Source organism: Leptodactylus fuscus, chromosome 4, assembly GCF_031893055.1.
Source record: "Leptodactylus fuscus isolate aLepFus1 chromosome 4, aLepFus1.hap2, whole genome shotgun sequence".
In the NCBI taxonomy this organism is placed as follows: Eukaryota; Metazoa; Chordata; class Amphibia; order Anura; family Leptodactylidae; genus Leptodactylus; species Leptodactylus fuscus.
The window spans coordinates 225,839,001-225,864,373 of NC_134268.1; the positions used below are offsets into that span (position 1 = coordinate 225,839,001).

Consider the following 25,373-nt stretch of genomic DNA (forward strand, 5'->3'; position numbering starts at 1 on the left):
CCAGGAGGAGCATAGACTGTTATTCTGAATACACTACTGCGACAGAGGCCTAAGAGAAACGTGGTCAACTGAGCGACATCACCCAACTGGCCTTTACAACATTGACTGATGATGCCCATACACTCCATCATCCCTCCAGTAGATTCCTCTGTCCCCTCCAGATGCCATTGTCTCCTTAGTATAACCCTTTATCCCCTCCAGAACCACCTGTTTCCCTACAAGACCCCTCTATTCCCTCCAGAACCATCTGTCTCCCTAGGAGACCCCTCTACTGCCTCCAGATGCCATTGTCTCCCGAGGAGACCCCTCTATCTCCTCCTGACTCCATGGTCTCCTTAGTAGGCCCCTCTATCCCCTCCAGAACCACCTGTCTCCTTAGTAGACCCGTCTATCCCCTCCAGAACCACCTGTCTCCTTAGTAGACCCATCTATCCCCTCCAGAACCACCTGTCTCCTCCAGACTCCATTCTCTCCTTAGTAGACCCCTCTATCTCCTCCAGACTCCGTTGTCTCCTTAGTAGGCCCCTCTATCCCCTCCAGAACCACCTGTCTCCCTAGGTGACCCCTCTATCCCCTCCAGACTCCATGGTCTCCTTAGTAGACCCCTCTATCTTCTCCAGACTCCATTGTCTCCATAGTAGACCTTCTATCCCCCTCCAGACTCCATTGTCTCCATAGTAGACCTTCTATCCCCCTCCAGACTCACATGTCTCCCTAGGAGACCCCTCTATCCCCTCCAGACTCCATTGTCTCCCTATTCGGCACCTCTATCTCCTCCAGACTCGCCTGTCTCCCTAGGAGCCCCTTATATCCCATCCAGCAGACATTTCTGCCCCTCATAATATCCATATCTCCCTGATTTCCAGTAAACTGATCTGTCCATTCCAGAACTTTCTGACCTCTATCTCATCCAAGCTTTTCTGTTCCCTCCTGACTCTTCTAGAGCTTGTCTTGAGTGGAAATGAGATCAGACATATTGTAATCCGACATGGCCAATTGTTCTTTTATCTGATATTTGCCACTAGAGTTGGGTCAGGACACCCGAATAGACATTAGATAGTTGTAAAAGTTGGTACAATTGTCTGGTCCATCCACATTTCCTTTAAATAGGTCCCCGAGCAACAATGAGTCAGTAGACGCTGCGATGGTGATGACCTATCAGAGGCCACCATGTGGCTGTAATATAATAACATATTAATACTGAAGGCTCTTGGCCAAAGCCTAAATTGCCTGAAGCCCCTCTCGGGTGAGGCGACGTCCCTTCGCTGTCATTGGAGTGGTCTGGAATTCTCCATTGTCCTCCATTATCTACGCCTAGAACTTTATGAAGACTAAGATGCCCTAGTGGAGAAGCTGAAGCCCTAAGTGACACTACACAGGCTTGTCCGGGGCTTGGTCTAGATTTAGGATCTGCCCAAGTCGCTTTGTCACGCTTACAGAAAAGATTTCCAAGCAACCATCATGAAGCGGGTCTGGTTAATATAAAATATCTGTCTAGTTCACAGCTTAGCCGAGGCGCGGGAAGCGTTCCTGTCTTGCATGGTTTGGCAAGGTTCGTGTCGCTGGCACATCTGATGAATGCACCATAGTCCTTAATATAGTGGTTTTAGAGTATCCTACAGTATCTAAGAAGGTTTTATTGCATCTAGTATTACAGTAAGTGGAATGAAGTCATCAGAAGAGGGAAACCAAGTCACTCTCTGGATTAAACCAATATTACGTTACTCTGTAACCTGGACGGGGAGATCGGTGTCATCCCCACTCCGGTCACCACAACTGCTCAGGTAACCTCCACAGGGACAAAAAGCAAAAATATATGTCTATATAATTATATATTTATACAATGAAAAATAAAACTTCTTCTAGTGGTTTTTAAGACAGTGATAGTGCTAAAAAAAAAGGCATCTGGGTTTTTGGATGCCGTAGTCTAAAGACAACCTACTCGAGCTATGTCGATCTTCACTGGTCGGTCATGGGACGGATCTCAATCTATCGGCCAGAGTTGGGCTTTCCATTGCCTGAGACACCAGTGTCCTGCAGTGACCTCCGATGTGGTGGGGTGCAGGACACTGGTCAGCTCTTTAGGGGGTAAAAACAAACACTAAAAACAACACAAGCTAAACTGGATAATAGAATTGTTCCCTTCTCATTCATCTGAATTCATGGAGTGGTCTCCAGCCAAGGATCCAGGAGTAACCGGGTCACCAACCATGCATGTTATGGCCTAAATGTTCACAGAGGCTGGAGAGAACCGCGAGGATCATGAGATGATGACCGTGTGAACAGACGGCATTGGAATGTCCTCTAGCTACCCAAGGTGCTCTGCCATGATCCATGACTCTTCACAAACCCAGAACATCAACAACAACAACGACAACACAGTTGGGTCCTTCTGAACCCTACAAAGTGCTTCTGTCATAGAGAGCTCTCCATCCAATATGAACGTCAGTCAACCCTGTTTGTTTCCATACGTTACGATGGTCTTGGACATATCGCAGGCCTGGAGGAGCCGGCTAGTCTTTGCAGGTGTACACTTCCTCCCTCTGAGTACACTGTTTGCACTCCACATAGCAGCACCAGCGAACCTGACACTGGCAAGGCCTCGTCACCACCTTGCTTTGGGTATTATGTCCTCGACCGCAGCAAATGCTTTCGCAGTTTTTGTCTTTGTAACACCTCCTCCCGAAGGTTCCAGGGGAGTACTTGCTCATCAGGCAAAAGTTTGGGGAATCGTCAATGTAAATTAGGTCTGTAGTCCTTGGGATGTGGTCGGTGTGACCTGAAATGGGTTTTTTGGCTGGAGAAATGTCCCCTTCCCCCGTAGCTTCGTTGGTGGTGCTTCCGACTTTCAGGGAAGTCTCATATTTTTGCTTCAGCTGCTTTCCAATTTCATGAAAAGGAGAAAGTTGTCTCCAACAAGTGCGGACAGTGCAAGATCCAGACACACCGTGACATTTGCAAGTGGTCTTCACTCCGGCTTTTATGACCTAGAAATAAAGAAATCAGTTAAATTCAGAAACCAAATCTTCCATAAATTAAGAGATGGTCTCAGTGGTGGAGAGATGATCCCCATGAAAACTGTAAGAAGCTGATCGACAACCCCTCCAACCACATCATATTCCTGCTGGGTTGTCACCCGTGTCCGGTGGAGGACTGATAGATTATATCTCGAGATGAAGTCAATGAGAAGCGGCAGATCAAGACACTGAGAAAACCAATAACAGTGTCTCACACCTCATAGAAACTTGTCGAGGTCCCAGATCAGGACCGGGGTGATATACCGGTTCTGGTGACAGTAACCTATCTATCTGCAGGGCTGGGGTGATATGCTGGTTCAAGTGACAGTAACCTATCTATCTGCAGGGCTGGGGTGATATGCTGGTTCTGGTGACAGTAACCTATCTATCTGCAGGACTGGGGTGATATGCTGGTTCTGGTGACAGTAACCTATCTATCTGCAGGACTGGGGTGATATGCTGGTTCTGGTGACAGTAACCTATCTATCTGCAGGACTGGGTGATATGCTGGTTCTGGTGACAGTAACCTATCTATCTGCAGGACTGGGTGATATGCTGGTTCTGGTGACAGTAACCTATCTATCTGCAGGGCTGGGGTGATATGCTGGTTCTGGTGACAGTAACCTATCTATCTGCAGGGCTGGGGTGATATGCTGGTTCTGGTGACAGTAACCTATCTATCTGCAGGACTGGGGTGATATGCTGGTTCTGGTGACAGTAACCTATCTATCTGCAGGACTGGGGTGATATGCTGGTTCTGGTGACAGTAACCTATCTATCTGCAGGACTGGGTGATATGCTGGTTCTGGTGACAGTAACCTATCTATCTGCAGGACTGGGTGATATGCTGGTTCTGGTGACAGTAACCTATCTATCTGCAGGGCTGGGGTGATATGCTGGTTCTGGTGACAGTAACCTATCTATCTGCAGGACTGGGTGATATGCTGGTTCTGGTGACAGTAACCTATCTATCTGCAGGGCTGGGGTGATATGCTGGTTCTGGTGACAGTATAACCTATCTATCTGCAGGGCTGGGGTGATATGCTGGTTCTGGTGACAGTATAACCTATCTATGTGCAGGGCTGGGGTGATATACTGGGTCTGGTGACAGTATAACCTATCTATGTGCAGGGCTGGGGTGATATACTGGGTCTGGTGACAGTATAACCTATCTATGTGCAGGGCTGGGGTGATATGCTGGGTCTGGTGACAGTATAACTATCTATCTGCATGGCTGGGGTGATATGCTGGGTCTGGTGACAGTAACCTATCTATCTGCAGGGCTGGGGTGATATGCTGGTTCTGGTGACAGTAACCTATCTATAGGACTGGGGTGATATGCTGGTTCTGGTGACAGTAACCTATCTATCTGCTGGGTTGGGGTGATATGCTGGGTCTGGTGACAGTAACCTATCTATCTGCAGGGCTGGGGTGATATGCTGGTTCTGGTGACAGTAACCTATCTATCTGCAGGGCTGGGGTGATATGCTGGTTCTGGTGACAGTAACCTATCTATCTGCAGGGCTGGGGTGATATGCTGGGTCTGGTGACAGTAACCTATCTATCTGCAGGGCTGGGGTGATATGCTGGTTCTGGTGACAGTAACCTATCTATCTGCAGGGCTGGGGTGATATGCTGGTTCTGGTCACAGTAACCTATCTATCTGCAGGGCTGGGGTGATATGCTGGTTCTGGTCACAGTAACCTATCTATCTGCAGGGCTGGGGTGATATGCTGGTTCTGGTCACAGTATAGCCTATCTATCTGCTGGTTCTGGCACCTTCTTGGCCTTATTCTACAGTAGACCAATAACAAAGTCCACGGCCAAGGTTAGAATGGATTACCCTCCTGAAGAGGAAAAGGCAGTCCAGGAGCGGATGGTTTGGTCCACACAAGGACGAGAGGTCTCATTACTGAGACTGTCTCCTAGGACCACCAATAAACGCCACAGCGAAGTATAAAATACAACGTACCACGGAGCGTGCTGCATAACAGTCACAGCAGACGCGGCTTTCATTGGTGGAGACTTCTACAGGATCAGAAAAATATGGATTTATATTCTTTATTCAGAAACAGTGCCACCGCTGTCCACAGGTTGTGTGCGGTATTACATCTCAATGGCATTCACTGCACTGGAGCTGCAGTACCGCATACAGCCAGCAGACAGGTGCAGCGCTGCGCCATCTCATCCCGGACAACCCCTGTCACGTTCGCTGCTTTTTGCTTTTTTTAACATCTGGAAACTTCTGGTGGATAATTGGGAATCCTCGGCCATATTCGTAGCCCGGGGCTCAGTCGTGTCTCTGCCTCTGCATATTCATTACATGGGGGGTTACGGGGCACTCGGAGACCCCTGCATTCCCACTCCTATGAACATTTGGACGCACAGTCTTGGTCTATGTTCAGATGTTTCAGGTTTCACCCCACAATACGAGGAGCCGGGCGCCCCCCTCGCCGGCCTGGGATTTGTCCGCTAAGCGCTGACATTCCTGAGAACATGGAGTGCGCGGTGCAGTGAAATAATACATGACACAGATGGGTGAGTGCCCGGCCTGGCGGGGTAACCGCATCTCCCTGCATGTGGCCCTCATGGTGGTGGGATATGCTTGGTCACACACACCTCACACAAGGTCCCACCCCGGGGGATTGAGAAACTCAGCAACTATTCTGAATGGGGCTCGAAAAATTCTGCAAATCTCACAAAAACATTGCGGCCTCCTGGTGGAGAGCGGCGGGAACAGCAGGGGTCACGAATGGCAATGGGACTGCTGGAGGCCGACAAGTGACCACTGAGGAAGGAGACCACCAATGGCCTCTACAACCGGCCACACCCTGTAGTCAGCCGGTATCCACACCATCAGCAAAGAACAGCGATGACATCATAATACACAAGGCAGCAAATAACAGCGATGACATCATAATACACCAGCATCAAATAACAGTGATGACATCATAACACACCACCTCTATAGACAGCGATGACATCATAACACCCCAGCAGCAAATAACAGTGGTGACATCATAACACACCAGCTCTATAGACAGTGGTGACATCATAACACACCAGCTCTATAGACAGTGGTGACATCATAACACACCAGCTCTATAGACAGCGATGACATCATAACACACCAGCTCTATAGACAGCGATGACATCATAACACACCAGCTCTATAGACAGCGATGACATCATAACACACCAGCAGCAAATAACAGTGGTGACATCATAACACTCCAGCTCTATAGACAGTGATGAGATCATAACACACCAGCTCTATAGACAGTGGTGACATCATAACACACCAGCAGCAAATAACAGTGGTGACATCATAACACACCAGCTCTACAGACAGTGATGACATCATAACACTCCAGCTCTACAGACAGTGATGACATCATAACACACCAGCTCTACAAACAGTGATGACATCATAACACACCAGCTCTATAGACAGCGGTGACATCATAACACACCAGCAGCAAATAACAGCGATGACATCATAATACACCAGCTCTATAGACAGCGATGACATCATAATACAACAGCTCTACAGACAGTGATGACATAATACACCAGCATCAAATAACAGCGATGACATCATAACACACCAGCTCTACAGACAGTGATGACATCATAACACTCCAGCTCTACAGACAGTGATGACATCATAACACACCAGCTCTACAAACAGTGATGACATCATAACACACCAGCTCTATAGACAGCGGTGACATCATAACACACCAGCAGCAAATAACAGCGATGACATCATAATACACCAGCTCTATAGACAGCGATGACATCATAATACAACAGCTCTACAGACAGTGATGACATAATACACCAGCATCAAATAACAGCGATGACATCATAACACACCAGCTCTACAGACAGTGATGACATCATAACACTCCAGAAGATAATACAGGTGATGACAACACAAAATAATTCCTCACAGTCCTGCTTGTAATGGGGCAGATGAGATGTAGGGCACCAGCAGTCGGTTCACCCTGTATTTGGGGTGACCTCACAACACGCCGCAGTCTGCGGAGAACACGACAGCTCAGCATTGTGGACAGGATGATACAACAATTATCAAACCACATTCCAGCCAAAAATTTCATCTGACCGCAAAACTTAATAAAATCATTACGCTCCGATCTCTGGAGACCGTGGAGAAGAATAAGCGGAGACCCCGGGGAGGTGCCGAAACATAATAAACAGTTATACTCACCTCTCCTGGGCCCCCCTGCAGTCTGCCGCACTCACCGGGTCCGCCTCTGGCCTCTTCCAGCCTCCGGAATGATGTCACGCACCTGGGGTCACTGCTGAGGCCTGTGATTGGACTCAACAGTCACATGGGGCACACTAAGTATCATGGTGTCACTCAGGAGGCCGGAAGAGGCCAGAAGAAGACTGAGAGCACCAGCGAGGAGGCCCAGGAGAAGAGCAGGGAGCGGAGAGTGTATATATATATATATATATACGACTGCTTGTTACCCCGCATGTTATACTGCGGGGGCTGAAGAGATCTCAGAATAATAAAGTCACTTCTGCTTCTATCCGACCAAGATTACACCGAGACTGAGAGTCAACAACGAGAGAAATGACTCCATCTATATATAATAGCAGTAAGACACACAGATGACATCACAACAAAGCAACTATAATAGGTGACATCACATAACTAAGGTAATGACATCACAAGTCACCAGCACATGATAGAGATGATGACATCATAAACATGGATGCAAAGATCTAAATATAGTTTTTAGGGCCAGGAGGTTTCTCCTATATATACACACATGCTACAACCCCTCCTTACAGAAACCACCCGCAACACACAAGTCTGTTCTCCGTATACCGCCCCCTCTCTGCACTCCACAGAGTAGTTATATTATTGTATATAGGAGGTAGTATTATAGTAGTTATATTCTTGTACATAGGGGTAGTATTATAGTAGTTATATTCTTGTACATAGGGGTAGTATTATAGTAGTTATATTCTTGTACATAGGGGCAGTATTATAGTAGTTATATTCTTGTACATAGGAGGTAGTATTATAGTAGTTATATTCTTGTACATAGGAGCAGTATTATAGTAGTTATATTCTTGTACATAGGAGGTAGTATTATAGTAGTTATATTCTTGTACATAGGAGGTAGTATTATAGTAGTTATATTCTTGTACATAAGAGGTAGTATTATAGTAGTTATATTCTTGTACATAGGAGTAGTATTATAGTAGTTACATTCTTGTATATAGGAGTAGTATTATAGTAGTTATATTCTTGTACATAGGAGTACTATTATAGTAGTTATATTCTTGTACATAGGAGTACTATTATAGTAGTTATATTCTTGTACATAGGAGTAGTATTATAGTAGTTATATTCTTGTACATAGGAGTAGTATTATAGTAGTTATATTATTGTACATAGGAGGTAGTATTATAGTAGTTATATTCTTGTACATAGGAGCAGTATTATAGTAGTTATATTCTTGTACATAGGAGCAGTATTATAGTAGTTATATTCTTGTACATAGGAGCAGTATTATAGTAGTTATATTCTTGTACATAGGAGGTAGTATTATAGTAGTTATATTATTGTACATAGGAGGTAGTATTATAGTAGTTATATTCTTGTACATAGGAGCAGTATTATAGTAGTTATATTCTTGTACATAGGAGCAGTATTATAGTAGCTATATTCTTGTACATAGGAGTAGTATTATAGTAGTTATATTCTTGTACATAGGAGCAGTATTATAGTAGTTATATTCTTGTACATAGGAGCAGTATTATAGTAGTTATATTCTTGTACATAGGAGTAGTATTATAGTAGTTATATTCTTGTACATAGGAGCAGTATTATAGTAGTTATATTCTTGTACATAGGAGTATTATTATAGTAGTTATATTCTTATACATAAGAGTAGTATTATAGTAGTTATATTCTTGTACATAGGAGGTAGTATTATAGTAGTTATATTCTTGTACATAGGGGGCAGTATTATAGTAGTTATATTCTTGTACATAGGAGTAGTATTATAGTAGTTATATTCTTGTACATAGGAGCAGTATTATAGTAGTTATATTCTTGTACATAGGAGGTAGTATTATAGTAGTTATATTCTTGTACATAGGAGTAGTATTATAGTAGTTATATTCTTGTACATAGGAGTATTATTATAGTAGTTATATTCTTGTACATAGGAGTAGTATTATAGTAGTTATATTCTTGTACATAGGAGTAGTATTATAGTAGTTATATTCTTGTACATAGGAGGTAGTATTATAGTAGTTATATTCTTGTACATAGGGGGCAGTATTATAGTAGTTATATTCTTGTACATAGGAGGTAGTATTATAGTAGTTATATTCTTGTACATAGGAGGTAGTATTATAGTAGTTATATTCTTGTACATAGGAGCAGTATTATAGTAGTTATATTCTTGTACATAGGAGGTAGTATTATAGTAGTTATATTCTTGTACATAGGAGGTAGTATTATAGTAGTTATATTCTTGTACATAAGAGGTAGTATTATAGTAGTTATATTCTTGTACATAGGAGTAGTATTATAGTAGTTACATTCTTGTACATAGGAGTAGTATTATAGTAGTTATATTCTTGTACATAGGAGTACTATTATAGTAGTTATATTCTTGTACATAGGAGTAGTATTATAGTAGTTATATTCTTGTACATAGGAGTAGTATTATAGTAGTTATATTATTGTACATAGGAGGTAGTATTATAGTAGTTATATTCTTGTACATAGGAGCAGTATTATAGTAGTTATATTCTTGTACATAGGAGCAGTATTATAGTAGTTATATTCTTGTACATAGGAGCAGTATTATAGTAGTTATATTCTTGTACATAGGAGGTAGTATTATAGTAGTTATATTATTGTACATAGGAGGTAGTATTATAGTAGTTATATTCTTGTACATAGAAGCAGTATTATAGTAGCTATATTCTTGTACATAGGAGTAGTATTATAGTAGTTATATTCTTGTACATAGGAGCAGTATTATAGTAGTTATATTCTTGTACATAGGAGCAGTATTATAGTAGTTATATTCTTGTACATAGGAGTAGTATTATAGTAGTTATATTCTTGTACATAGGAGCAGTATTATAGTAGTTATATTCTTGTACATAGGAGCAGTATTATAGTAGTTATATTCTTGTACATAGGAGTAGTATTATAGTAGTTATATTCTTGTGTATAGGAGTAGTATTATAGTAGTTATATTCTTGTACATAGGAGCAGTATTATAGTAGTTATATTCTTGTATATAGGAGCAGTATTATAGTAGTTATATTCTTGTACATAGGAGTAGTATTATAGTAGTTATATTCTTGTACATAGGAGTAGTATTATAGTAGTTATATTCTTGTACATAGGAGCAGTATTATAGTAGTTATATTCTTGTACATAGGAGGTAGTATTATAGTAGTTATATTTTTGTACATAGGAGCAGTATTATAGTAGTTATATTCTTGTACATAGCAGTAGTATTATAGTAGTTATATTCTTGTACATAGGAGCAGTATTATAGTAGTTATATTCTTGTACATAGGAGCAGTATTATAGTAGTTATATTCTTGTACATAGGAGTAGTATTATAGTAGTTATATTCTTGTACATAGGAGCAGTATTATAGTAGTTATATTCTTGTACATAGGAGGTAGTATTATAGTATATTCTTGGACATAGGAGTAGTATTATAGTAGTTATATTCTTGTACATAGGAGTAGTATTATAGTAGTTATATTCTTGTACATAGGAGGTAGTATTATAGTAGTTATATTCTTGTACATAGGAGTAGTATTATAGTAGTTATATTCTTGTACATAGGAGCAGTATTATAGTAGTTATATTCTTGTACATAGGAGTAGTATTATAGTAGTTATATTCTTGTACATAGGAGGTAGTATTATAGTAGTTATATTCTTGTACATAGGGGCAGTATTATAGTAGTTATATTCTTGTACATAGGAGTAGTATTATAGTAGTTATATTCTTGTACATAGGAGGTAGTATTATAGTAGTTATATTCTTGTACATAGGAGCAGTATTATAGTAGTTATATTCTTGTACATAGGAGTAGTATTATAGTAGTTATATTCTTGTACATAGGAGGTAGTATTATAGTATATTCTTGGACATAGGAGTAGTATTATAGTAGTTATATTCTTGTACATAGGAGTAGTATTATAGTAGTTATATTCTTGTACATAGGGGCAGTATTATAGTAGTTATATTCTTGTACATAGGAGTAGTATTATAGTAGTTATATTCTTGTACATAGGAGGTAGTATTATAGTAGTTATATTCTTGTACATAGGAGCAGTATTATAGTAGTTATATTCTTGTACATAGGAGCAGTATTATAGCAGTTATATTCTTGTACATAGGAGGTAGTATTATAGTAGTTATATTCTTGTATATAGGAGTAGTATTATAGTAGTTATATTCTTGTACATAGGAGGTAGTATTATAGTAGATATATTCTTGTACATAGGAGGTAGTATTATAGTAGTTATATTCTTGTACACAGGAGCAGTATTATAGTAGTTATATTCTTGTACATAGGAGTAGTATTATAGTAGTTATATTCTTGTACATAGGAGTAGTATTATAGTAGTTATATTCTTGTACATAGGAGCAGTATTATAGTAGTTATATTCTTGTACATAGGAGGTAGTATTATAGTAGTTATATTCTTGTACATAGGAGCAGTATTATAGTAGTTATATTCTTGTACATAGGAGGTAGTATTATAGTAGTTATATTCTTGTACATAGGAGTAGTATTATAGTAGTTATATTCTTGTACATAGGAGCAGTATTATAGTAGTTATAGTCTTGTACATAGGAGTAGTATTATAGTAGTTATATTCTTGTACATAGGAGTAGTATTATAGTAGTTATATTCTTGTACATAGGAGTAGTATTATAGTAGTTATATTCTTGTACATAGGAGCAGTATTATAGTAGTTATAGTCTTGTACATAGGAGTAGTATTATAGTAGTTATATTCTTGTACATAGGAGTAGTATTATAGTAGTTATATTCTTGTACATAGGAGCAGTATTATAGTAGTTATATTCTTGTACATAGGAGGTAGTATTATAGTATATTCTTGGACATAGGAGTAGTATTATAGTAGTTATATTCTTGTACATAGGAGTAGTATTATAGTAGTTATATTCTTGTACATAGGGGCAGTATTATAGTAGTTATATTCTTGTACATAGGAGTAGTATTATAGTAGTTATATTCTTGTACATAGGAGGTAGTATTATAGTAGTTATATTCTTGTACATAGGAGTAGTATTATAGTAGTTATATTCTTGTACATAGGAGCAGTATTATAGTAGTTATAGTCTTGTACATAGGAGTAGTATTATAGTAGTTATACTCTTGTACATAGGAGGTAGTATTATAGTAGTTATATACTTGTATATAGGAGTAGTATTATAGTAGTTATATTCTTGTACATAGGAGGTAGTATTATAGTATATTCTTGGACATAGGAGTAGTATTATAGTAGTTATATTCTTGTACATAGGAGTAGTATTATAGTAGTTATATTCTTGTACATAGGGGCAGTATTATAGTAGTTATATTCTTGTACATAGGAGTAGCATTATAGTAGTTATATTCTTGTACATAGGAGGTAGTATTATAGTAGTTATATTCTTGTACATAGGAGCAGTATTATAGTAGTTATATTCTTGTACATAGGAGTAGTATTATAGTAGTTATATTCTTGTACATAGGAGGTAGTATTATAGTATATTCTTGGACATAGGAGTAGTATTATAGTAGTTATATTCTTGTACATAGGAGAAGTATTATAGTAGTTATATTCTTGTACATAGGGGCAGTATTATAGTAGTTATATTCTTGTACATAGGAGTAGTATTATAGTAGTTATATTCTTGTACATAGGAGTAGTATTATAGTAGTTATATTCTTGTACATAGGAGGTAGTATTATAGTAGTTATATTCTTGTACATAGGAGCAGTATTATAGTAGTTATATTCTTGTACATAGGAGCAGTATTATAGTAGTTATATTCTTGTACATAGGAGTAGTATTATAGTAGTTATATTCTTGTACATAGGAGGTAGTATTATAGTAGTTATATTCTTGTATATAGGAGTAGTATTATAGTAGTTATATTCTTGTACATAGGAGGTAGTATTATAGTAGATATATTCTTGTACATAGGAGTAGTATTATAGTAGTTATATTCTTGTACATAGGAGTAGTATTATAGTAGTTATATTCTTGTACATAGGAGTAGTATTATAGTAGTTATATTCTTGTACATAGGAGTAGTATTATAGTAGTTATAATCTTGTACATAGGAGTAGTATTATAGTAGTTATATTCTTGTACATAGGAGCAGTATTATAGTAGTTATATTCTTGTACATAGGAGGTAGTATTATAGTAGTTATATTCTTGTACATAGGAGCAGTATTATAGTAGTTATATTCTTGTACATAGGAGCAGTATTATAGTAGTTATATTCTTGTACATAGGAGTAGTATTATAGTAGTTATATTCTTGTACATAGGAGGTAGTATTATAGTAGTTATATTCTTGTATATAGGAGTAGTATTATAGTAGTTATATTCTTGTACATAGGAGGTAGTATTATAGTAGATATATTCTTGTACATAGGAGTAGTATTATAGTAGTTATATTCTTGTACATAGGAGTAGTATTATAGTAGTTATATTCTTGTACATAGGAGTAGTATTATAGTAGTTATATTCTTGTACATAGGAGTAGTATTATAGTAGTTATAATCTTGTACATAGGAGTAGTATTATAGTAGTTATATTCTTGTACATAGGAGCAGTATTATAGTAGTTATATTCTTGTACATAGGAGGTAGTATTATAGTATATTCTTGTACATAGGAGTAGTATTATAGTAGTTATATTCTTGTACATAGGGGCAGTATTATAGTAGTTATATTCTTGTACATAGGAGTAGTATTATAGTAGTTATATTCTTGTACATAGGAGGCAGTATTATAGTAGTTATATTCTTGTACATAGGGGTAGTATTATAGTAGTTATATTCTTGTACATAGGAGGTAGTATTATAGTAGTTATATTCTTGTACATAGGAGGTAGTATTATAGTAGGTGTATTCTTATAGTACTATATATACTGTATTATTTCTCCTCCTGGCGTTCTCCGTGCCTTGTATACATCTTATATTGTGTATCTGGGATTTCCTTCGGGTTTCTCTCCAGGATTAGATTCGGGACTTGTTTTTATCATTTGCTTTTAGTAGCAAAACACAAATGGACTTAAGTCAGGGATAAAGGGGGTAAGTGCTTTTTTTTTGGTACGGGAGGGGGTCTGTTCCCATCTCATTGCCAGGGATGGTCTTCTCCTTTCTCAGGATCTACGGCTGAATATCTTGAGCTGTATTTGGCAGTAGAGAGGAAATTGTGTTTTTAATAAGAGGTCCATTCACATCCCAGACATCTCAATAAAGAGACTCTCACTTTAATTACTCATGTCCGCGCCAAAGTCTCTCCCCCTTTCATTAGTGGCTGAGGTCACGCTGAGCGCACTCCAGACACAACAGGGCCCAGCGCTGCCCCGAGAGATCACTATGTCTCTCAGGTTTGAAAAAAAATTAAATATAAAATTAAAAAAAAAAATAAAGAAATTATAATGGAGAAACCAATATATCAGTCACCTGACCCCTATAGGACTCCAGAGATAATGCCGGACACCTGCCATGAGACACCCCCACAATGAGACACCCCCACAATGAGACACATCCACCACCCCAAAGATGTAGGAATTCATAGCACCATTAATGGGGACGATCATTGGACTGGCACTGTAAGGATTACCCAAAGTTTATCTTTTTTCCTTCTCACCCCAGTAGGACATGACCCTTGTCAATCCCACATAGTAAGGTGACTGTCCAACAAGGACCCCTCAAACTACAGCCCTCCCCATCAGCAGACCCCTCACACATTAGACCCCCCGCCTTCAGTAGACCCCACACACAATAGACTCCCCCATCAGCAGACCCCTCACACAATAGACCCCCCCATCAGTAGACCCCCCTCACACAATAGACTCTCCCATCAGTAGACCCCCCTCACACAATAGACCCCCCCCATCAGTAGACCCCCCTCACACAATAGACCCCCCCATCAGTAGACCCCCCTCACACAATAGACCCCCCCATCAGTAGACCCCCCTCACACAATAGACCCCCCCATCAGCAGACCCCTCACACAATAGACCCCCCCATCAGTAGACCCCCCTCACACAATAGACCCCCCCATCAGTAGACCCCCCTCACACAATAGACCCCCCATCATTAGACCCCCCCTCACACAATAGACCCCCCCCATCATTAGACCCCCCTCACACATTACACCCCCCCATCAGTAGACCCCCCTCACACAATAGACTCCCCCATCAGTAGACCCCCCCTCACACATTAGACTCCCCCCCATCAGTAGACCCCCCTCACACAATAGACCCCCCCATCAGTAGACCCCCCCTCACACAATAGACCCCCCCCTTACACAATAGACTCTCCCATCAGTAGACCCCCCTCACACAATAGACTCCCCCATCAGTAGACCCCCTCACACAATAGACCCCCCCTTACACAATAGACTCTCCCATCAGTAGACCCCCCCTCACTCAATAGACCCCCCCATCAGTAGACCCCCCTCACACAATAGACCCCCCCTTACACAATAGACTCTCCCATCAGTAGACCCCCCTCACACAATAGACTCCCCCATCAGTAGACCCCCCTCACACAATAGACTCCCCCATCAGTAGACCCCCCCTCACACAATAGACTCCCCCATCAGTAGACCCCCCCTCACACAATAGACTCCCCCATCAGTAGACCCCCCCTCACACAATAGACTCCCCCATCAGTAGACCCCCCCTCACACAATAGACTCCCCCATCAGTAGACCCCCCCTCACACAATAGACTCCCCCCATCATTAGACCCCCCTCACACAATAGACTCCCCCATCAGTAGACCCCCCCTCACACATTAGACTCCCCCCCATCAGTAGACCCCCCTCACACAATAGACCCCCCCATCAGTAGACCCCCCCTCACACAATAGACCCCCCCCTTACACAATAGACTCTCCCATCAGTAGACCCCCCTCACACAATAGACTCCCCCATCAGTAGACCCCCTCACACAATAGACCCCCCCTTACACAATAGACTCTCCCATCAGTAGACCCCCCTCACTCAATAGACCCCCCCATCAGTAGACCCCCCTCACACAATAGACCCCCCCTTACACAATAGACTCTCCCATCAGTAGACCCCCCTCACACAATAGACTCCCCCATCAGTAGACCCCCCCTCACACAATAGACTCCCCCATCAGTAGACCCCCCCTCACACAATAGACTCCCCCATCAGTAGACCCCCCCTCACACAATAGACTCCCCCATCAGTAGACCCCCCCTCACACAATAGACTCCCCCATCAGTAGACCCCCCCTCACACAATAGACTCCCCCATCAGTAGACCCCCCCTCACACAATAGACTCCCCCATCAGTAGACCCCCCCTCACACAATAGACTCCCCCATCAGTAGACCCCCCCTCACACAATAGACTCCCCCATCAGTAGACCCCCCCTCACACAATAGACTCCCCCATCAGTAGACCCCCCCTCACACAATAGACTCCCCCATCAGTAGACCCCCCTCACACAATAGACTCCCCCATCAGTAGACCCCCCCTCACACAATAGACTCCCCCATCAGTAGACCCCCCTCACACAATAGACTCCCCCATCAGTAGACCCCCCCTCACACAATAGACTCCCCCATCAGTAGACCCCCCCTCACACAATAGACTCCCCCATCAGTAGACCCCCCCTCACACAATAGACTCCCCCATCAGTAGAACCCACACACAATAGACCCCCCCACACACAATAGACCCCCCTCACATAATAGACTCCCCCATCAGTAGACCCCCCTCACACAATAGACTCCCCCATCAGTAGACCCCCCTCACACAATAGACCCCCCCATCAGTAGACCCCCCTCACACAATAGACCCCCCCATCAGCAGACCCCTCACACATTAGACCCCTCCATCACCAGGCTCTATTCACACCAGGCTTCCATCATTGCCCCCCACCCCGCTCTTCCCCGGGGTCTCACTCACCTTGATCCCCACATTCGTGTTATGTAAGTCCATTCGCGCTCGGAGATCTCGGTCTGATTTTTTGCCCAAAAATTCCTTGACAAACTTGTTGCTGTATTTGAGGTTGTCGCCGCAGCCGCCCCACTGCCAGGCCTCCCTGTTCTCCAGGTCTGGAGCTTCGTCACACGTGCAGCGCTCCATCCGACCCGCACTGCACGCTTTGGCCATGGCGTGGGTGAGTCCAGCCGAGGAAATGGCGTAAAGGAAGGCCGTCTCCTTAAAACCTGCAGAAGAGACGAGGCTGTTAGTGGCGGCGCGGGCCATTCATGGGGTATACCTGGTATAGACCTTCTCACCGCTGAGGGTTTGTTACAGTGTCACCCAGACAATCCTTTACATATCGCCTGCACTGATACATTGTAACAAACTCATCTTCATGACATTGATCTATTTCTAGATTGCCGGAGCCCCCCTTAAACTTTCCACAATATTGAGACTCCTCTAATTTAGCAGATGAGGTCGCCATTTTTAATACCCCCGCCCCGGGACCCCGGCCAGGTTCATTTGACATGGGGCTGATGGCGAGCCGTCTCCACCGCGCGCCACATGGTTGCACAAGATATTAATTAACAAGCTCATAAACCCTGTGTGAATACGGCCATTCTAACCTCAGGTGTCTCCCGGGTCCGCCACCCACCTGTCTCTGGTTTCAGCACTTCTCACATCACTGACCGCAACAATAACCCTTTGTGTTCCGGAGAAGGGGTTAAAGTCGCCGCCAGAAGGACGTCGTATGGGCCGGCGCAGTCAGTGCTCAAAGAGTTAAATGGCAAGTCCCAGCCTGTCCCCCCCCCCCCCCCCCCCCCCCGACAACAAGTGACAGGACACAAGTGAAAGTCCAGAACTTCCCAGATAAGATGTGTCCTAAGTATAGAACCGACCGGGCGCAGCGCGTGCGACACTAGTATGGGGGGGGGGGGGGGGGTTGTAGCGGAACTTGTGACAAATGTATCAAGAGAAGGCTAAACAGAAAACAATGATGGAGAATTTAGGGAAGATGACGCAGGGGGCGCAGGCAAGGGGTGCAAAAAGTGGGTGCAAGCAGGGGGCGCAGGCGGGGGGTCATAGACAGGGGGCGCAGGTAGGGGGTGTAGACAGGGGGTGCAAGCAGGGGCGCAGGCAGGTGGTGCAAGCAGGGGGCGTAGACAGGGGGTGCAAACAGTGGGTGCAAGCAGGGGGCGTAAGTAGGGGGCATAGACAGGGGGCGCAAGCAGGGGGCGTAAGTAGGGGGCATAGACAGGGGGCGCAGGCAGGGGGTGTAGACAGGGGGTGCAAGCAGGGGGTGTAAGTAGGGGGCATAGACAGGGGGCGCAGGCAGGGGGTGTAGACAGGGGGCGTAAGTAGGGGGCATAGACAGGGGGTGCAAGCAGGGGGTGTAGACAGGGGGTGCAAGCAGGGGGCGCAGGCAGGGGGTGTAGACAGGGGGTGCAGGCAGGGGGTGTAGACAGGGGGTGCAAGCAGGGGGTGCAGACAGGGGGCGCAGGCAGGGGGTGTAGACAGGGGGTGCAGGCAGGGGGTGTAGACAGGGGGTGCAAGCAGGGGGTGCAAGGAGGGGGTGCAGACAGGGGGCGCAGGCAGGGGGTGTAGACAGGGGGTGCAAGCAGGGGGCGCAGGCAGGGGGTGTAGACAGGGGGTGCAAGCAGGGGGCGTAGACAGGGGGAACAAGCAGGGGGCGTAGACAGTGGGTGCAAGCAGGGGGTGCAGGCAGGGGGCGTAGACAGGGGGTGCAAACAGGGGGTGCAAGCAGGGGGCGCAGGCAGGGGGTGTAGACAGGGGGTGCAAGCAGGGGACGTAGACAGGGGGTGCAAGTAGGGGGCGTAGACAGGGGGTGTAGACAGGGGGTGCAAGCAGGGGGTGTAGACAGGGGGCGCAAGCAGGGGGTGTAGACAGGGGGCGCAAGCAGGGGACGTAGACAGGGGGCGCAAGCAGGGGGCGTAGACAGGGGGTGCAAGCAGGGGGTGCAGGCAGGGGGCGTAGACAGGGGGTGCAAGCAGGGGGTGCAGGCAGGGGGCGTAGACAGGGGGTGCAGGCAGGGGGCGTAGACAGGGGGTGCAAGCAGGGGGTGCAGGCAGGGGGCGTAGACAGGGGGTGCAGGCAGGGGGCGTAGACAGGGGGCACAGGCACATGGCCCCCACATACAGGCTCACATCTGCTGCATTTTAAGGTGATTTAGGGGCCGACATTAAGGTATGAAATGACTGGACCTAAGTAATGGTTTGTGGTCAGTGACAGCAAGCAGAGATCCTAACCATGTGAGGAACTGAGGCATGAAGTGTAAGGACAAGCTTTCTTCCCATAGGACTGTGCCGTCCCTTTAAGCAGGTGGTGCAGGAGTCTGTGGCACAAGGTCAGAGGTCACAGCAGGGAGGGGGATGGGAGTGTAGTGTGGCCACTATGGCTGCACTGATGGAAGGACCGGTGACCCAGAGCAGCCCAGTAATAATCTGTATGTTACCCGCTATCACCCAGCTTTCCCTGGTGCTGATCATACACACGTGAGGTTATTGTGCGACACCCGGAGTCAGAGACTGATTGATATGACACCTGACCCCTGCTAATTACTTAATGAGGGCGGGTGAGGTCAGGGGTCACAACTGGGGTCATTAAACCTACAGACTGTCCCAAAACAAGAGACCGGCGAGGGCGAGGCCTCCATTCACACCCTGCAAGTGGAGGTCTCCGGTAACCCTGCTGGAGCGTCCCGACCTCCTGTACTAGCCCCGATTACCTATAGATAGAGGGCTCCAGCCATTGGTTGTCAGGTTTAGGTATAGCGCCCTCTATATACCAGTGCATGTATCAGTCACAGCAGGACAGCAGCTCTGGAGGTGACAGGAGTAGACGCCATGAAGTCGCCTATAGGTTTATATGTCACATATAGATTTCCTGCACAGTGTAAGAATCCTGAGGCTGCAGCTGGCGGGGGAGGAGAAGAGACTGATAACAAGGGTACAATGTTTGTGGCCCCCCGCGGTGCGAAGCTGCTCACAGATGTTCCTGCAAACTGGAGATGATCCCAGAAATAATAAGTCACTGCTGTCACTCCACAATCTGCGGCCAGGCCCCAAAGAGCACAATGATGTCTATGGGATGTTACATCGGACCAGCAGCAGATTGTCCCGAAACTGAGGCCAAGCGCAAAAGTGAGTCCGACTCGTAGTGGGGACATAGAGACGGATTTATATCATGTAAAGTTTATTGTCTAGTCCCTGGGGTCTAGAGGATGAGCGCACAGTCCCTGGTGTCTAGAGGATGAGCGCACAGTCCCTGGGGTCTAGAGGATGAGCGCACAGTCCCTGGGGTCTAGAGGATGAATGACCAGTCCCTGGTGTCTAGAGGATGAGCGCACAGTCCCTGGTGTCTAGAGGATGAGCGCACAGTCCCTGGTGTCTAGAGGATGAGCGCACAGTCCCTGGTGTCTAGAGGATGAGCGCACAGTCCCTGGTGTCTAGAGGATGAGCGCACAGTCCCTGGTGTCTAGAGGATGAGCGCACAGTCCCTGGTGTCTAGAGGATGAGCGCACAGTCCCTGGTGTCTAGAAGATGAGCGCACAGTCCCTGGTGTCTAGAGGATGAGCGCACAGTCCCTGGTGTCTAGAGGATGAGCGCACAGTCCCTGGTGTCTAGAAGATGAGCGCACAGTCCCTGGTGTCTAGAGGATGAGCGCACAGTCCCTGGTGTCTAGAGGATGAGCGCACAGTCCCTGGTGTCTAGAGGATGAGCGCACAGTCCCTGGTGTCTAGAAGATCAGCGCACAGTCTCTGGTGTCTAGAGGATGAGCGCACAGTCCCTGGTGTCTAGAGGATGAGCGCACAGTCTCTGGTGTCTAGAGGATGAGCGCACAGTCCCTGGTGTCTAGAGGATGAGCGCACAGTCTCTGGTGTCTAGAGGATGAGCGCACAGTCCCTGGTGTCTAGAGGATGAGCGCACAGTCCCTGGTGTCTAGAGGATGAGCGCACAGTCCCTGGTGTCTAGAGGATGAGCGCACAGTCCCTGGTGTCTAGAGGATGAGCGCACAGTCCCTGGTGTCTAGAGGATGAGCGCACAGTCCCTGGTGTCTAGAGGATGAGCGCACAGTCCCTGGTGTCTAGAGGATGAGCGCACAGTCCCTGGTGTCTAGAGGATGAGCGCACAGTCCCTGGTGTCTAGAGGATGAGCGCACAGTCCCTGGTGTCTAGAGGATGAGCGCACAGTCCCTGGTGTCTAGAGGATGAGCGCACAGTCCCTGGTGTCTAGAGGATGAGCGCACAGTCCCTGGTGTCTAGAGGATGAGCGCACAGTCCCTGGTGTCTAGAGGATGAGCGCACAGTCCCTGGGGTCTAGAGGATGAACGCACAGTCCCTGGTGTCTAGAGGATGAACGCACAGTCCCTGGTGTCTAGAGGATGAGCGCACAGTCCCTGGTGTCTAGAGGATGAGCTCACAGTCCCTGGTGTCTAGAGGATGAGCGCACAGTCCCTGGTGTTTAGAGGATGAATGACCAGTCCCTGGTGTCTAGAGGATGAGCGCACAGTCCCTGGTGTCTAGAGAATGAGCGCACAGAGGTCTAGAGGTTCAGGTTAGAGTTTCCATCACAGTCACATAGTGTAAAGTTCACCGTGCAGTCCTGTATTTCTGCACGAGTGCCATGTGGTATACAGTGCCATATAGGAGCCCGATAACACAGTTCCCTACAATGTCACACAGCGCCCCCATCAGCAGAGCAGCAGCGCCAACAATGTGCAAGAGCCCAAGCGCTAACAACATGAAGTGTTCACCACTGTATACCGCACCATAGAAACACCTTATATACTGCACTACATGTTTCTGTAACTTTAGTGGAGGTGACATAAGAAAGTTCCCGATCCTCGATCTAGTGAATACCGCCATACTATGCTCATCTGATATCACATTATAGAACACTATACAAGAGTATAAACCTACTACACAACTCAGAGTAACATCCCGGGAGAACATAACCCTCAGATATCAGCCCATATGTGGCGCCCCCTATACCGGTGACAGACAATTCACCTACAAGCCGCCCTGGTGTATTATCACGTGGACTCACAAGCCGGGCAGACGGGAAAAAAATGTAATAAAGTATAAGCTGCGAAACATGGCGGCCATGGCAGGAGGACACACCTTGTTTCAGTAAACTGGCGCGATATCGTCCTTCCAGGGTGCAGTTCCAGCGTTCAAAGTGGAATTGGTACTCGCATTCCTGGGCGCTCATACTAATGGCCTCCATGAGGGTCTCCGCCACCCCGGGGTCTCGCCGGCACATTCTGCGCTGCTTCTTCTCCAACTTCAGTCGGTCACAGATTTTATAATGAGCTTTCTCTGCAGCTCCCTCTGTCTCCGAAGTCAGAGGAAGAATTGTCAATGGCTCGTTCCCTGTCAGCCTGGAAGAGGAAAGAAGAGGAATTACCAAAATGTAACCCAGAGTAACTAAGCCAAACACCCCACAGCAGCACAGAGGAATGCACAAAGAGTGACTGACACCGGCAAAAAGAATATTAGTATGATACCCCCCTATCTACAAAACTATACTGAAGAATATAACTACTATAATACTGCCCCTATGTACAATAATATAACTACTATAATACTACTCCTATGTACAAGAATATAACTACTATAATACTACTCCTATGTACAAGAATATAACTACTATAATACTACTCCTATGTACAAGAATATAACTACTATAATACTACCTCCTATGTACAAGAATATAACTACTATAATACTACTCCTATGTACAAGAATATAACTACTATAATACTACTCCTATGTACAAGAATATAACTACTATAATACTACTCCTATGTACAAGAATATAACTACTATAATACTACCTCCTATGTACAAGAATATAGCTACTATAATACTGCCTCCTATGTACAAGTATATAACTACTATAATACTACTCCTATGTACAAGAATATAACTACTATAATACTACTCCTATGTACAAGAATATAACTACTATAATACTGCCTCCTATGTACAAGAATATAACTACTATAATACTGCCTCCTATGTACAAGAATATAACTACTATAATACTACCTCCTATGTACAAGAATATAGCTACTATAATACTACCTCCTATGTACAAGAATATAACTACTATAATACTACCTCCTATGTACAAGAATATAGCTACTATAATACTACCTCCTATGTACAAGAATATAACTACTATAATACTGCTCCTATGTACAAGAATATAACTACTATAATAGTGCTCCTATGTACAAGAATATAACTACTATAATACTGCTCCTATATACAAGAATATAACTACTATAATAGTGCTCCTATGTACAAGAATATAACTACTATAATACTGCTCCTATGTACAAGAATATAACTACTATAATACTACTCCTATGTACAAGAATATAACTACTATAATACTACTCCTATGTACAAGAATATAACTACTATAATACTACCTCCTATGTACAAGAATATAACTACTATAATACTACTCCTATGTACAAGAATATAACTACTATAATACTACTCCTATGTACAAGAATATAACTACTATAATACTACCTCCTATGTACAAGAATATAACTACTATAATACTACTCCTATGTACAAGAATATAACTACTATAATACTACCTCCTATGTACAAGAATATAGCTACTATAATACTGCCTCCTATGTACAAGTATATAACTACTATAATACTACTCCTATGTACAAGAATATAACTACTATAATACTACTCCTATGTACAAGAATATAACTACTATAATACTGCCTCCTATGTACAAGAATATAACTACTATAATACTGCCTCCTATGTACAAGAATATAACTACTATAATACTACCTCCTATGTACAAGAATATAGCTACTATAATACTACCTCCTATGTACAAGAATATAACTACTATAATACTACCTCCTATGTACAAGAATATAGCTACTATAATACTACCTCCTATGTACAAGAATATAACTACTATAATACTGCTCCTATGTACAAGAATATAACTACTATAATAGTGCTCCTATGTACAAGAATATAACTACTATAATACTGCTCCTATATACAAGAATATAACTACTATAATAGTGCTCCTATGTACAAGAATATAACTACTATAATACTGCTCCTATGTACAAGAATATAACTACTATAATACTACCTCCTATGTACAAGAATATAACTACTATAATACTGCCTCCTATGTACAAGAATATAACTACTATAATACTACTCCTATGTACAAGAATATAACTACTATAATACTACCTCCTATGTATAAGAATATAACTACTATAATATTACTCCTATATACAAGAATATAACTACTATAATACTACCTCCTATGTATAAGAATATAACTACTATAATACTGCTCCTATGTACAAGAATATAACTACTATAATACTACTCCTATGTACAAGAATATAACTACTATAATACTACCTCCTATGTACAAGAATATAACTATTATAATACTACACCTATGTACAAGAATATAACTACTATAATACTACTCCTATGTACAAGAATATAACTACTATAATACTACTCCTATGTACAAGAATATAACTACTATAATACTGCTCCTATGTACAAGAATATAACTACTATAATACTACTCCTATGTACAAGAATATAACTACTATAATACTACTCCTATGTACAAGAATATAACTACTATAATACTACTCCTATGTACAAGAATATAACTACTATAATACTACTCCTATGTACAAGAATATAACTACTATAATACTACTCCTATGTACAAGAATATAACTACTATAATACTACTCCTATGTACAAGAATATAACTACTATAATACTACTCCTATGTACAAGAATATAACTACTATAATACTACCTCCTATGTACAAGAATATAACTACTATAATACTACTCCTGTGTACAAGAATATAACTACTATAATACTGCTCCTATGTACAAGAATATAACTACTATAATACTACTCCTATGTACAAGAATATAACTACTATAATACTACTCCTATGTACAAGAATATAACTACTATAATACTACTCCTATGTACAAGAATATAACTACTATAATACTACCTCCTATGTACAAGAATAT

The 25,373-nt window shown here is 43.2% G+C and overlaps 1 protein-coding gene across 2 annotated transcripts in view; it reads right to left on the minus strand.

Annotated features, from left to right (window-relative positions):
• Positions 1–700: 700 nt before the first annotated feature.
• The window catches only part of WNT9A (Wnt family member 9A), an 87,570-nt gene continuing 62,897 nt past the window's right edge, over positions 701–25,373 (minus strand). For both annotated transcript variants that reach the window (XM_075271903.1, XM_075271902.1), the window contains 3 exons: positions 22,410–22,669; positions 17,249–17,511; positions 701–2,987 (listed from right to left, as the gene is read on the minus strand). In XM_075271903.1, the coding sequence (XP_075128004.1) occupies positions 2,514–2,987; positions 17,249–17,511; positions 22,410–22,669 (997 nt within the window). In that variant the 3' untranslated portion in view covers positions 701–2,513. The remainder of the gene's footprint in view (positions 2,988–17,248; positions 17,512–22,409; positions 22,670–25,373) is intronic.